Source organism: Neolamprologus brichardi, chromosome 4 (assembly GCF_056152115.1).
Source record: "Neolamprologus brichardi isolate AB-2024 chromosome 4, ASM5615211v1, whole genome shotgun sequence".
Taxonomy (NCBI): Eukaryota; Metazoa; Chordata; class Actinopteri; order Cichliformes; family Cichlidae; genus Neolamprologus; species Neolamprologus brichardi.
The window spans coordinates 16,163,922-16,180,010 of NC_142107.1; the positions used below are offsets into that span (position 1 = coordinate 16,163,922).

The 16,089-nt window shown below is 37.8% G+C and overlaps 1 protein-coding gene across 1 annotated transcript in view; it reads right to left on the minus strand.

The window, feature by feature from the left end:
- Window positions 1-417: 417 nt before the first annotated feature.
- Window positions 418-16,089, minus strand: part of hs3st2 (heparan sulfate (glucosamine) 3-O-sulfotransferase 2) — a 32,117-nt gene continuing 16,445 nt past the window's right edge. Inside the window, exon 2 of the mRNA XM_006798168.2 lies at window positions 418-1,756. Coding sequence (XP_006798231.1) covers window positions 1,138-1,756 — 619 coding nt within the window. The 3' untranslated portion in view covers window positions 418-1,137. The remainder of the gene's footprint in view (window positions 1,757-16,089) is intronic.

Genomic DNA, 16,089 nt, shown 5'->3' on the forward strand with positions numbered 1-16,089 from the left:
GCTCAGAGAAGAGCTCGAGAAGATGTGGAGGGTGAAGATATCAGTGGCCCACTGGTAATCAGAGTACCCGGTATGGTGACTTCCATGCTAGGTGAGTGGCTCCAGCAGATCCCGGGAACAACATCGGAGATCTCTGTCCAGAAGAGTGCAGTCCTGGGAACAGCTAAGATACTGCGCAGGACCATCAAGCTCCCAGGCCTCTGGTAGAGGACCCGAGGTTGAAGGACATACCGCCCGCAGGGGCGAGTGGGGAATTTTTTAGTTGTTTTTTTTTTTTATCTCAATAGATAAGATGGTTGTGTATAAGTGATCTTGTATGATTAGTGCTTTCTGGAACAAATGTCTTTATTATATCTCAATTATAAGATTATTCACACCAAGAATTTAAAAAAAGATAAAACCTTGAATGTAGTCTTTTATTTTGATGATCACAACAAAAATGTAAGCACAGCAAGAGCTGAATGAGTTCAGCAAATTCTAACCTTTATCAGTAATACAGAAGCCATTTTAATAAAGGTGATGATTTTTATTCACATTTTATTTATTTTATTCACACAGTTTCTTAATTTTCCTTGTGAGCTTTTGTCAACAGTAAGGCAATAAAATGCATTGCAGAATAACTGACAGGCTGGTTTTATTATCAGTTTGGCGGTTTGCTGCGACATCATGTTGAGTGCTTTTTGACAGTAAAGACAGGGGTTCATTTCCAGCAGAAATACTGAATAAATAAGCAATCTTGTTAATGAATATTCAAGCATGTAATCTTTTTATGTCTGGTGGTGTGACTACATGACTAAGCCTTCTAATTCATTAAGAAGGTGTTGGCTACTTCTTAATGAATTAGTTAATGGAGAACTATTTGCATGTTAATGAATTCCTAATGCCATGTATGACAAGAAAACTGTTTGTATATATTAAGTGTTTTCTTAAAGAAATTTTTGTCCCCAGAATGATCGGGAATGTTCTGAAATCCTTTCTATATTTAAGCTTTGAAGTCAGAGTTCTATATCATTTCTTTAAGATCTTTTCTTTAATCTACATATCTCAATAAACTTTTCTTTCAAACATTTTGTTAAAGATACATTTCTCCAGTGGTACAGACATTTTAATAAACAACACTCTCTCAATAAGGTACATTCAATCCCACTTGAAGTCTTGTCCTACAGTTTCATAGAATTTGATGTTAAATGGTCTATAAAACTCCTGCAGCTGTTCTATGACCTCCTCCTCAATCTGTACATGAGTCCTGCCCTTGGATTTACCGAGGCATCGTGGCTGGCTGCTGCTCTCTGGTTTCTTCAGGCAGGGGAAACCTTTGGTTCGATTAAAGTAGAAGTGTTTGTCCGTAATAATTCGTTTCAGTCCCAAAAAGTCCTGGACACGTCCCATTTCCCCTGCTGGATCTGTTATCAGTCGCTCGCCGCTCACAAAGTGCATTTGCGACAAGCGAAAGTATTGCAGCCAGTTCTCCAGGTGCACAATATACATCCCAATCCGAATGGCATTCCAGGAAGTATCAACAAGACCTAAGCTTCTGTTCTTAAAGGCCAGCTCTTCAAACGTGGGAATGTCAGGCTTCTTGGAAAGCGTCTGTGTGTAGTCAGAAATGGCTCTTGTGACTGGGTTACGCACCACAACGATCAGCTTGGTCTCATGGGACATGCTGGAAATGCGTCTGGGAGCCTCTCTGGTAACAAAGTAGCTGGGAGTCTTCTCTAATGTGATCTGGCTGTCTAGTGTGCGTGGCATTAGTCCCCTGGGAGGAAAGACAAAAAATAAAATACACATGAATGAGTCACCAGGAGTTGTTATTTTCATGTCCAGGAATATTTCCACATGCTTTTATGTTTTATGACTGAAAGAAAAAAAAAAACACACACACACACACACATCTATCTTAGGTGGAAGTTTAATGGCTGTCAGTTGGATTACAGAGCTAAAAAAAAGTGGGTGTTCAAATATTTCTAGGCAAGCAGCAATTCCACAATGAGGAAGATCCAAAATCTTTAGTTAAGCACATTGTCATTAATAACAACCAAAACCAAAAGCACAAATTATGCATAATGGCAAATTAAAATTTATACTTAGTGTGTCTCTAATTTTTTTTTATTATAGTTATAAAATTATTCCTCACAATTGACAAATATGTATTTTTTGGTCTTGCATTGAAAATATTAATTAATAATATAAGGAAAGAAGAAACAAAAAAAGCATTCATTAAATGTCAATGTCAAATCTTACTGACTTTTGTATAACAGCAAGAGAAAAATACAAAATATTTAAGAGCTAAGAAAGAAAGTTGTCCGTCTTTTGCACTGCATTGTTAAAACAAAAACCCAAATAAACACGGTGTGGATGTATTTGTTAGGCATTCGATGCTGACAGGACAGCTTGTACAACCAAAACATGCATCATAATTATCATCATCATGCTGCCAAGATAATGGCTTTGCAAACCACAGGCAAATGATTTTATTTGTCCTATTTGTCACAAGAGTTTCCCTTCGCAGTGTAATATGTCATTCTGCTTTGGCACTTTGGTTCAATAAAAGTTGATTAATAACCATCTGGTGTTGGCTGTTGAGACAATGGATCCCCTGTTCACGATTCAGAGATCATCCATACTTCTCTATAGTTATGTCTTTGCTCTACATATTCAAGTGACTGCTGTAGCTTTGGCAAAATAACTCACCAATTTGATAGGAACAGCTCCGAGACAGTTCTTTTAAAATAGCCTTTTATGATTATTATTACAGATGACAGAGCACCTGAAAACATAGCATTAATATTTTGTGTCTGCAATATGTTTGATGTTTGGCGGTTAGGACAAATGCTGGGTTGATGACATGTTAAAAAGAATGCTTACATGTCATTCTCTTAAATGTCTGTACTGTAAATGTCTGTGAAGGGTCTTAGTCATCCAGGTCATCGTAGTCTAAGGAGCTTGGGGAAAAAAAGCGTTTGGGCTTATTTAAGTTTCTTGAAGACGTTTCACCTCTCATCTGAGAAGCTTCTTCAGTTTCTTCCCGTTCTTATCTATATATGTTCCCCCAGTTCTACAAGCTGTTCATTCTCGTTTATGTGCCAATTCTTTAAATTCTTCACTTCTATTTAGTACATGGGGATCTGCTAGGCCCGGGAGCCACCAGCAGTCCCCTTCGAGGCCTTCCCCAAACCGCTGCTCAATTCACGTCCAAGCCATTCACCTTCATCTACTAAAATGCTGTCTAACCTAAAATGAGGACGTGGGCCCAGCTAGTGAAAATCCAGCTTTGAGATCCCTTCCCAGACACCTTAACACTCAGTCACACATTGGGTCATTTGTTCTCAGTAATTTACATGATAGGGTGGGGCAAGGTCTCACAATCACCTGAAACCTTGGCTGATTGTGACCAACACCCATTTTTACACCTTGGCTGTGATTAGGCAGAGGGACAACAGGGAGTCCAAGACCCTCTTAGGGACACTCCCAATAGGGCTTAAAATCTGGGACTCTCCACCAATTGCTCTTAGAACTGAAGAAGCTTCTCAGGTGAGAGGTGAAACTTCTTCAAGAAACTTAAAGAAGTCCAGACACTTTTCTTTCCAGCTCCTTAGACTCTGTACTGTACATGAAATCTTAAAACAACATACACCCAGATATAGTGTATGCTGTAGTAGACTGCACCGGGACACCTAAACCTCCAGGAGCTGCTCGTCTATGGAAACAAATGCTGTGAAGTTCCTGGCATGCATTTTTTTATCACAGATGTTAATGCAAGAGGAAGTTTCAAACTCTGCAGTTGCTGGGCCAGCAGAGTACTATGTAACTTTATGTTGTCTCTTACTTTGTTGCTGAGTTACTGTGCTTCCTTACACCTTCCAGTTTGCAATAATACCACTTACAGCTGATTGTGGAACAGCTAGGATGGAGAAAATTTCATGGACTCACTGATCACAATGATGGCATCCTATTCCAGTACCACGCTCAAATTCAGTGAGCTCTTTAGAATGATCTATTCCTCCACAGGGCAGACTGAAAACACCTGAATTCAAAGATTAGGGATTCTGGCCCAGTACTCTTTTATCCACATAGTTTATCTGAAGTTGTGGTTGACACAAAGTTCACACAGAAACAATGCTGAAACATCAGTAAAATGTTTAAAGATTGTAAAGTGTCAAACCCCAACTCCATTGTGTGGCGCTAATTAAAACAAATGACAGGTAGTAAGAGATGTTCAAAAAACACTGACATTAACTTCAGATGTTGGCGTGTCAGAAATATAGAGACCATTTTTTGATGAGCCTTGAAGCCTTGGAGAATGCTTTCTGTTTGCTAGTCTTCAACATTCATTTGCATGAGTACTTAGAACACACACATAACATACTGATATGCTGGATCATCTGCATCTGTGGAAAAAATACTATCTATGGTATTGTGGTTAGTAATTAGCCACATTTAGTGTCCATATAACCTCAGTAATTAGGTTCTGGACATGGCAAAAATAAATGTTATATTTTTGATCTGCAAGTCCAGCACAGTGCTGGGGGACTTTAAACCATGTTACATAGCTACATTCTCAGCATGTGAATTGGTTTCTGGATATCAGATACATTACTACACAGTTCTGATGATAAATATCAAACTTTCTTTATTATTACCGGAGGAAGGCTTCGATTAAAACCTAACCTTTCTGAAAGCCTTTTCTTTCAAGGTAGGGGTAGCCATAGGTTACCTCTACAGTCTTGGAATTATTGATCCATTTAGTTTTATTTATGAATCCTTAGTTGTTGGCTCGGGTGCCTCGGGGCCACCAGGGAACTATTAATCTTTTATAAGAACAGCACCTTCCAAGCAAACAGCTTTGCTACACACTGGAAAAATAAATAAATAAAAATAAAAAAAGGAGGTGCAGAATCTAAAGAGATCTTCAGTTGTCTTCTCGAACAAGTGTTTTTGTTATCTGATTTGTCAATTCCTTACATTTTTACCACCCTCAGAGATGAAGATTGTGTAGTTGAGAAATAAATTCAATATGAACTGGTTAAAAACTGCAATTTAATATTACTCAAAACTGAACATTAACACACACAGAGAAAGGGCACATAGTGTTTACTGTGCAAGCATATACAACTCTTTTTCTGTAGAGAACATGTTAACGCCTTTGCAGCGCAGGAAGAAGAGGCTGGGACTGTGACATTTATGAAAACGATAAGGATGTCCAATTTAGAAGATATTTGACAGGGATTCCTAACTCCCACTGGTAGTGAGCGTGTCTTTTAAGCTTGTTTGTTCCCAGTGAGGCGCAGGACTAGACATGGATATTGTATTGACAAGATCTCCACACATCACATTGTCTTTTATTTACAGTTTGCTTTGAGTTTATTCTGAAGGAATACATTTATACACACAATTTTTAAACTGTCTTAATAACACTACTTGTAATATTACCAAATGAAAACTAAGTTGCAGTTTTTTATTTTAATAATTAGTCCTAATGTGCTGCACTAGTGTCTTTTACACAAGTGGAATGGCAGCTCAAAGCACAGAAAATTGATCAGTTATTTTTGTAGGCTATTTATCACTCAGAATAATAATGCATTGGATTTATATAGCGCTTTTCAAGGCACCTAAAGCGCTTTACAATGCCACTATTCATTCATTCACTCGCGCATTCACACACTGGTGGAGTGTGTGTCAGTCTGCCCTGGGGCAGCATAAACTCTGAAAACAAGTCTGCTAAATCTCAGCTTCCCTCAGACTTTGACTACGGCATGATGGCAGGATATTTTAACATCCCTCTGCCACTGCACAATCCTTTCCATAGTTTATATTGACATTATTTATAATGTACAGTACTTCCTGGATATTATCTGACTGCCAACTGCGACACTGACAGTCAGTCTGCCCTGGGGTCAGTCAGTTATTAGTCAGGCTGCCATATCGCCTACCACCAGTAGGCGGTAGGGTAAAGTGTCTTGCCCAAGGACACAACGACCAGGACAGAGAGCCCGGGGATCGAACCGGCGACCGGCGACCTTCTGGTTACAGATATGCTTCCCAACCCCCTGAGCCATGGTCACCCCGACACTCGGTCAATAACATTAATTTCACATTGATCTGCTAACAAACAAGTGATATTTCCCCATTTTCTTTATTAGTCAGGAGGGTGTCAGAACTCAATGGTCTAAAAATCTTGCTGTTTTAAAATTATCAGAAAAAAGACTCTGATATGTTCTAAATGTTTTAGAGAGGTGTGGGTTATATATGTGTATGTGCTACAGTCTTGCCTTGTTTGCGTGTTTGCTTACACCTTCAACACATTCATTGTTATGTGTTCATGGTGAAAAAGAAACTGTGGCTGCAGAACCAAAGCATAGCTACCTGCTGCCAAGGAGAGAGTGTAAATTAAGATTTTTTTAAAAGCGCTATATCATTTAAAGTTTTAAACTTAACACTGATCTATGACTCACTGCCACTAATATGTACGGAGGAGGTCAGGAGAGCAGTGCATGTCTCCAGCCATGTGTAAAACATCAGAGGCTCTGTCATGGTGTGGGGCTGCATTTCATCCAGTGGTGCTGCGACTCTTGTAGAAATTGAGAGAATTATAAACACAAAGAAATAATGTCAGATTTCGATCCACCATGCAGTACTTCCTGGATATCATCTGACTGCCAACTGCTTAATTTTTCAGAAGGGTGATGATCCCAAATACACTGTCAGTGGAAATAAAGCACACCTGGATACACGCAATGAAACAATAAAAGGCAGCCAACATCCAAAAAAGAGCTTTGAATGTGCTTCAAGAAGCCTGGAGAACTATTCCTGGAGACTACGTAAAAGAATTACAAGAAAGCTCGCCTAAGAGAGCTCAGGCTGTCTTGAAGAATAAAATTGGACAGAGCAAATATTGAGTGTTAAGCTTGTTAGAATTATACAAACTCTGTTTTCACCTTATATGCCTTATGTTATTCTATTTCTGCAAATGTTTACGTTTTTTTCTGATATTTTTTCATATTTTTCAGACTTTAACAGTGTTGGAAATCAGCAATAGAGCTATACTTATCTACTTATAGCTTGTAGACCATGTTAACTAAATCCACATAGAGCGCAGAGTACTGGAGTACAGCATAGGCCAGCTGATCACAGTCTGCTCACAAAGAAAAATCTACTGGAGCTCACAAAACAAATTATCATGTGTCTTATAAGTAATTCGTTTTTCATATATGCACTGTTACACCCAATCTTAGGTGCTCGATTCCACTTTAACCTCTCGTGACGCTCAAAAGAGTGAAATGGTATGTCACATTTTATGCGAACCTGAAGTAGGAAGACCAGGTAAAGAGAGAAACATGCTAAATATTTTTTATACTGTCATTACCTCTAAATGGAGTTTGAGGTTTTTGCCAAGAACGCCCAACTACATTAAACCTACTTTGTAGTACACCGCTATGCTTTTTGTTTCTAATAGGAGTAATCCACCAACCAGATTAAACCACATGGTCTACTGGCGTTTTTCATTTGTGACCTGCTTCTCCTGTTCTGGTCTTTTGTTCAAGACAAAAGGTTTTTACTTGAAAATGCACGTAGCTTTTTAAATAAACATGTTCACAGAGAAAACACTGCAGTCAGCCCCATGTTAAAATCACATTAACATTTGAAAGGTGCTAATGCATGCAGCATACATTTGCAATCAAATACATCTAAAACACATCTGAAGGTGGTCTGACTCACAGTGATAGGAAGGTGTAAGTGTAATCAGTGTAGGTTTAATAGATTCTTCAGATATCACATCCAACATTATGAAAGAATTAAAGTAATGGATTATTTCCTTCCAGTATTAGAAAGTAATGACACTTGAACAAAATGCATTTTCTGCAAATGCAATCATTGGAAAACTTTGAAATAATGAATACATGTTTAGAATTTTAAGTTTTAATCTATTTCTTCCAGAAAGATTTATAAAATCTAGATGAGTGGTAATAGTTCTATATATTTTTCCCATCAATGTGTGCTGGGAGGTGTTCAGCTGGTTTAGTTAATCTCAGACATGGATGCTTTCTACCTCAGCTTTTGTGTACATGTTCTATGAGCCCAAAACCAGGAAAATGAGATGAGGCCATTTAAAATATATCTTCAGGGAACATCTAGAAATCTATTTCAGAATTGAATAGGGCTGATTTCCCAGCCTGTACAGGATATCTCCACCAACTTTTCTCAGGCCAGAGTGGAAAGCATTACACCAGCAGTGAGTGTGATTCCTACTAAAACTATTCAGGCTTTTACAGTAATTGTCATTAATGGATGAATAAATCTTATATGAGTTAATTATTGTTTTCTGAGGGAATTTCTTGAATGAAGCACAATTTGTTACCAATTATGAAACAAATTGTGTTTTTTCTTCATTATCTGTTTACACAGGATTAGAAAGACAAAACAAAATTAGTTTTACATTTATCTTCGGCTTTGCATCCTCCGACTCTCACGTTCTTTTTATGATTCTTTAAATAATTACCTGATGTTTCATCATATTGTTTAACTAGCTATAACTTCAGCCAGGGAGCAAAAAGTAAAATCAAATAATCAAACAATGATGGTCCTCTTTTATATATTAAAATCATAACCATTTAACAGGGACGCTTTTATATTAGTGAGATATTTAGAGAGATGTTAATCATGAACACTGGAGCAAAGGTTTATGTCCAAGTTTATTTGTCTGGTTATCAAACAATTCGGTCGGGTATGGCTGATTTTTTAGCTGAAACAGACTGAATATTTTATTTTAATAAAGCATACACCTTTGCTCACTTAAACACACAGTAGTAGCAGACTCATTTGTGTGTCTCTTCATTACCGAGATAGCAGGAATCAAGCCCGAAGGAGAATATGCGATACCTGAGGCAGGTGTCTGAACCCATCATCAAAAATTGTGCTTTTCAGCGTTTTTGTTTTTTTTTACCCCCTCACCATACCAGGAAACTATCAGCACTGCAGACGGCATCTGAAATAAAAAGATAAAACTGAGGGTTCCTGCAGCAGCAGGTACGCAAAAGCTGCTCACGAACTCTGTGAATAATAATTATTTGTAACTACAAAATATATAGATTTTAATTCTCCTAGACTTGCTTAGGGGGCAGTCACTGTTTCTGAAAGTTTGAATCAAAACTCCCATTTGAACACTTTGCTTTTTGGACCTGCGAACACAAACACATACACAAAAACCCAGACGCACACCTTGATTAACTGACATTTGAGTGAAGTGCCTTGATTGATTACCACCTTCTCACTCAGAATAAGTAGTAAATTCTTCGGGGGTAATTTGCAATCTACTTCACAATTCTTGGTCAAACTTTAAGTCAGGATGCATTACAGTCTTGGCTCTGACATTTTAATCACTTCAAGAAAATGAACTCATGGGTGGAAGATCTGCTCAATACAGTAAATGAGGCCGGCTCCTGGAGAACATGGATGAAAGCTAATTTGTTCTGGATGCTTCAGCACTGCATTTGAATCTGCAATTGCACAATTTTTTTAATTAATTAAAACATTCAACAGCTGATTTAATGTAATAATGTCACAATACCACGTTTTCACAACACACTTATAATTTTAAAAACACTGACTTAAATGATTGAACTGGTGACATTTAGAATTTGTGCTGGAGTTAGTCTTAGAAAAACCTCTCTGACCATTCTGGTAATAATTACAATGTCGGTATGAGCGTCATATAAAAATGAATTTTGAAAACATTACAGACGAGCACTGGGGTAGAATATTAATGAGAAAAGGAAGAAAACACAGAAATGAACATGCTTTTGCATCTCTTATAGCTTTGTTGGGGTCAACTGCAGAAAGCGCGACAGTCACTGCCTCTCATTAATTAAGTGTAGTATGCTGAAAGATAGTCTAAATATTAAAGTGAACCTGAAAAAGCTTGCTGGCTAGCTCAATGATTTTCTCTGTTGGCAATGTGGAAGCAGTGGGTTTGGACTCCATGCTGAGTTCCCCCCGGATGCTGCTATATCATTACAAAATTAATAACCTAAATAAAAATATGAACATCTTCATTTGAAGTACCAAGGATTCCCTATTAAACCCGGGTACAGCATTTGCTTGTTATTATCTGTTTATATATATATATATATATATATATATATATATATATATATATATGTGTGTGTGTGTGTGTGTGTAGAGTGTGCGTGTGTGTAGAGTGTGCGTGTGTGTGTGTGTGTGTGTGTGTGTGTATGACGGAGAATAAAATCAAGATTTTATCCTTTCATTTTGCCACCCATCACAAGAACAGCAACTGTCTGTGGTCAACTGCAGTAGGCCGGTGGTGCAGTAAAAGTACGCACTGCCCTGTGCAATATGCAGCTTTGTTGTTAAAGTTTATTATGTTACAGTTATTAACGTATCTATTAAAATTTTTATTACCCTCATCCTTATGACTATACTATGCACTGATAACATAAAGATTTAAATTAGGTTATCCCAGACTGCTTTCTATCAATACTGCATAATTCGGCACCAAACAATTACTGCACAAAAATACAAACATAACCTCTCTTTAATTGGAAGTTCAATTTTTCTACACTACTTGGATTTTGTCCCAGTATTGTAAGTTCTGTATTTTTGTAGTGCTTTCGATTTTAGTTTCATTATTATTCATAATTTCTGATTAATATAAACATATATAAATATAAACATTTCAATTTCCTGTTGGTCCTCTTTCTCATCTAGTATTTTCAATTTCATTCTTGTTATTTTAGAAATATGTTAAATTGTTATTAAAATATTATATTTCTTTGTTCAGTTTCACTGTGATTCTATGTTCTTTTTTTCCAATTGTGAGCCTTTAGTTCTTTTTGTAGTTGAGTCCCAGTTACTGTTACATGGAGTTTGTTATTTGTGTTTAGTTTCCGGCAGATTCCGTTTCAGCTTTTATGCTCCTTATATCTGGAACAAACTCCCAGAAAGCCTCAGATCAGCTGAAACACTCAGTTTATTTAAATCCAGGTTGAAGACTCACCTGTTCTCAGCTGCATTTGAATAAAGCACCAAATCTGCACTTAAGCTTAAATTTCAAAACTTACATTTTAACTACTGATTTTATCTACTGTTCTGATTTTATCTGTTTTGATTTTATATACTGTTTTGTTTGTTTGTTTGTTTGTTTGTTAATTAGTTTGTTTGTTTGTTTGCTTGTTTCAATCAATTAATTTTAAATCATGCTTATTTGTTTTTGTTTCTAATGTCTCTGTAAAGCACTTTGAATCACCTTGTTGTTGAATTGTGCTATACAAATAAACTTGCCTTGCCTTGCCTTTCCTCAGTATTCCTTCCTTCCTTCCTTCCATTAGTTTTTTCCTGTGTCATTGTCTTGATTGTCTACACCTGTGTTTAGTTTGCCACAGCTGTCACCACTTCCCTGATTGCCCTTGTGTGTAAACAGGCCTGCCTTTCCTGAGGCTTTGTCACGATATCTGTTGTTATTTCTGTGTCCCACCTGAGGGGTATATATTAAAGATGGTTTCATTCTGTTAGCTGCTTTGACAAAACCAAAGATCCCAGTGAGAGATAATGGGTATAACAACAGTGGTTATCAGCTTTCTCACTTAAACTGAGTTTTCTGTTTCAGGCTCTGAGCATGCTCACACAGAATAGGGGGTTTTCCACATGTTATATCTCTGGTTTCTATGAGTGCCACCTACTTCAATCAGAGATATTATCACATGATGATAAAATGGTAATAAAATGCTTTAGAGAACACATAAAAAATAACAGTAAAATGCAAAAGTGTTGACAAGAAATTAATGCCAGAGGAAATCTTTAATCTTGGGCTTTAAAACACAGTGCAATTTAAAAAGAAAGAAAAACAAACAAACATGTTAATACTAGATAACTATTTTAATCCTGACTGTTTTCTCTGTGCTGCTGTTTCTTTCTAAAGTTATGCTTGCACATTCAAGCTCTGAAACTATAAACTAGATACTCTTAAACATTAAAGGTGATTGAGTGTGCTCAGCTCTGACTTTGTCCAATAGCATAATAAAGATGTGGAAACTGCTTGACTTTTTTTTGACAGATCAAAGTACAACGAATGCTACTGACGGAATAGGAGTTCTTGGTGTGTTTTATGTTCTAGCAGCTGCAATTCCAGCAGGGCAAAAGAGACTTATCACAAGATTAGAATCAAGTATACAAACCTTTACACATTTCCTGCATCGTTAGCTAAATATGTACAAATCCCACTAATAATGTGACACACAGTTTTTGCAGGTGTAACTTTACAGGTAGGCTTCATTCCTGATGTTGATGGTTCAGCTTAGCAAATTAACTATATATTAAATCTATATTTCGCTTTGAACACACTGTAAATTTAAACATTAGTGAGAACATGGCGCATCTAGCCACATGTATTTTTAAACTGAAACCCTGAACACACAATCTCCTCTCGACCATGTTATGTGTATAGTATAGGATACCCTAGTCATTTAGCCAGGAAATAAAGAGCACATATGAGACAGAAAAGTCACACTAGCAAGCTATATCAAGCTTTAAGCCATTCAGTCTTCCATCTTAGTACCTCCCTCTGCCAAGTCATGTTACTTTTTTGTATTGTTGTATGTTTTGTACTTTCACCAATACTATCATCAATAATACCTATTCAGTTAGTAAAAATTAATTCCAATATTGTCTCCATTTTATTATCATCATCATCATCATCATGTAACGTCTCTGATTGGAGCAGGTGACATTAGGGATCATTTTGTGAAGAGTATGAGTCATGTAAAGAAAAACACCCCTTGTGATGTGAGTGGCACAGAGCCTGAAGCAGAAAGCCTAGGTTAACAAATGGTTAGATAGCGCTGATAAAATTCAGCAGAATTTAATTTAAAATTGTTAATGAGGCAGCGGGCCTTTATGTGTGATCCTGCGTGTGTGCTATACTGTTAATAGGCTACAAAGTGTATAGCTGCAAATTGCTGTGTCACTTCCAGCACAGAAAGACTGAGGCAAAGAAAGAACTGATCTTCTCCAGATGCGCTTTGTTGAACAACTTAAACTTCCAAAGAGCAATGCAGGTTCATCAGGGATGCAGACCATCAGAACAAGTAAAGGTCAGCTTTGAATCATCTCCTTGTGAACAATCAATGAACTCAGAATGTATTACTGTCATTTTACCGTGGCTTGGACTTAAAAACACTACTGCATTTTGCCAGTTCAACATAAGTTCTCTGTTCATTCTCTCAGTGAAAATATAAGTGCATCTGTAACTTGTGCATTACTTATATATACCGTAGACAGCATACCAGATGGGAAATTCAGAAAGATTAAGCCAATGCAGAAGTTTCTTTAGTTTATCTCCGACTTAATTAAGATAGCAATAGTTGTGCTGTACCTGCTCAGTCCATATTTCTCTTCTGCTAATGGAGTTGACTTGGATTGTACTTAACAAGCCAACCTTCTTTCCTGGCTAAAAACACACCCCTTTGAAGTGGGTGGAAGGAGCACTACAGCCACAAAAATCGCAACAATCAGTTGGGCATGACAACCTGGGAAATTGCTGCAATTTTGTCTTGGATGCAGTTTTGGTAAAATACAGCTACTTTTGAACCGGTTTGGTTTGGTTGAACTATTCTGTATTCTAGAGTTGACCTTAAAGATTTTTTTCCTTCTTTAAAACTCATACCAAACTGTTGTTCCTGGCTGGGAGGTCCATTTTCAATCCTTTCAATCTCACTGAATGTGGAGATCTTTGTCCAACATATCCACTATCCCTCCTCTGCACATTTCAAAACCATCTCACTCTTGCCTCTCTAACTCTGTCTCCAAAACACTCAACCAAAGCTATTCCTCTGAAACTCATTTATATTCAAATCTCGTCGCTCCCAGTGCTCCCAGTGAAAACCTTAACATCTTCAACTCTCTCAGCTCCAGCTCTGCCTCTTGTCCTTTTGTCACTGACACCATCTCCAAACCACACATCACTTGTAAACCTTCCCTTTCACTCTTGCTGCTATTCTTCTGTAACAAATCACCCTGACACTTGTCTTCATCCAATCCACCTTGCCTATATTCTCCTCTTCACCTCTCTTGTACACTGTCCATTGCTTTGGATGGTTGACTCAAGGTATTTAAACTCATCTGCCTTCACTGCCTCCACTCATTACAAATTCACTGTTACAGCTCTCTCCCTCACGTATTGCATTCACACATATATTCTGTCATGCTTCTACAGACTTTCATTCCTCTTCTCTCCAGAGCATGCCTCCACCTCTCTGGGTTCTCTTCTACCTGGTATCTTATTACTCTCACTACAGATCACAATATCATCTGTGAACATTATAGTTTGAGAACTTCTGTCTGACCTCAACTGTCAACCTGTTCATCAATATTCCAAATTAAAGGCTCAGAGCTTATCCCTGTTGTAATCCAATCCTCACCTTGAGCCCACCTGTCACTCCTACCACACACTTCACCACAGTTTGGTTATTCTCATACAGTACTTGACATACTTCTGTCATTCTTGACTTCCTCATACAGTACCTGTATGGCACTGGAAATCCTTCACTCGGGGCGGCTGTTTTGGAGAGTGTGCAGTTTGCCCTTCCTGCCTCCCTCTGTGAACTGTGATCGCTCAACTCTGTTCATAGTGGTGAACTTTGTGTGTTATTCCCGGTCTATGGTTGAGCTTAGCCTGTTTAGACTTGTCATTTGTTATTCTCACCTGTGTTTGCCTTATGTGTTAATTGGTTGCCTAGTGGCGTGTTGAACACACACAGAGTTTTCTGTTAAAAGTTTGTAAGCGTTTTTTTTTTTTTTTTTTAACTGATTCCCCTCAGGGTGGCCTTGTTTGTGTTCGTCTCCTTAGTTATGTTGCGGCTTTTTATGTTGTGGCAGTTCTTACTTAGCACCCTATCTTACACTTTGTCTAGATCCGCAAAGAAATTATGCTCCATCTGACCATCTGTAGTGCTCTTTCTTGACAGGAACTGATCATCAGTTCTCGCACGATCTGATATCGTCGTGTTGGTGTTGTTCCCAGATCATCATACTAAATGTTGTTCCAGGATCAACATTGCAAGTGACCAATCAGAATGTTGTGACGTCATACTTTTGCGACTTTGGGAAAAACCGCCGTAAAACACAAAACTGTACTTAAGCTGCGAGAAACCGCCTCTGTCCCCGATCAACGGACCCTGACCCTGACCCTAACCCTAACCCTTTAATAAACGGTAAGCAGAATTGATATTGTCCTTGCAACATTGGAATTTCATAAATGCACAAATGGCTTGGCACGCAAAAGAATAACGTCACAACAATGTGATTGGTCACTTGCAATGTTGAACCTGGAACAACATTTTCATGATGATCTGGGAACAACACCAACACGACGATATCAGATCATCCATCAGTTCTCTTCTTAACCTAGCTTCAACTCTTTCTCATAGCTTGACGTGGCTCATCAACTTTATCCCTCTGCAGTTACCACAGCTCTGCACATCACTCGTCTTCTTGAAAATTTGTACCAGTACACTTCTTCTCCATTTCTCGGGTATCCTCCCCTAGACCCCATCCCTAGACATCTCCATATATCCACAGGTATGTCATCTGGACCAACCATGTTTCCACTTCTCTTCCTCTTCGTAGCTACCAACACTGCCTCCTTAAAATCGAAGACTCAATGTGAGATCTTTGCTACATTTCTGTGCTTTGTAGTGTTGCTCTATTAATGTGAGATATGTGCCATGTTTGTGGGGTATTAATGGCTGCTCATTAATGATTTTGTATCACAGTTGAGCTTATGGAGCGTGAACATTTTGCTTCACTATTTAGATGTACCCATTAAAACAATGATTCCAGTGGGGTTTTTTCTCCTTTTTAAAAAAAATGAAATCTAAATGATCATTATTATTTTCCATTAACAACTATTGTTTTCAACATTATTTTTTATAATTAGCAAGAAAACACATTTGACTGTGAGAGCTAAGGAACTAACCAGTGTTTTCTGCACACCATTCTTCCTATATCTTTTAATCAATCAAGGTGTTGCAACAGAGTATGACTAATAAATCAATTTAATGAGTTGGCAAATCTGTT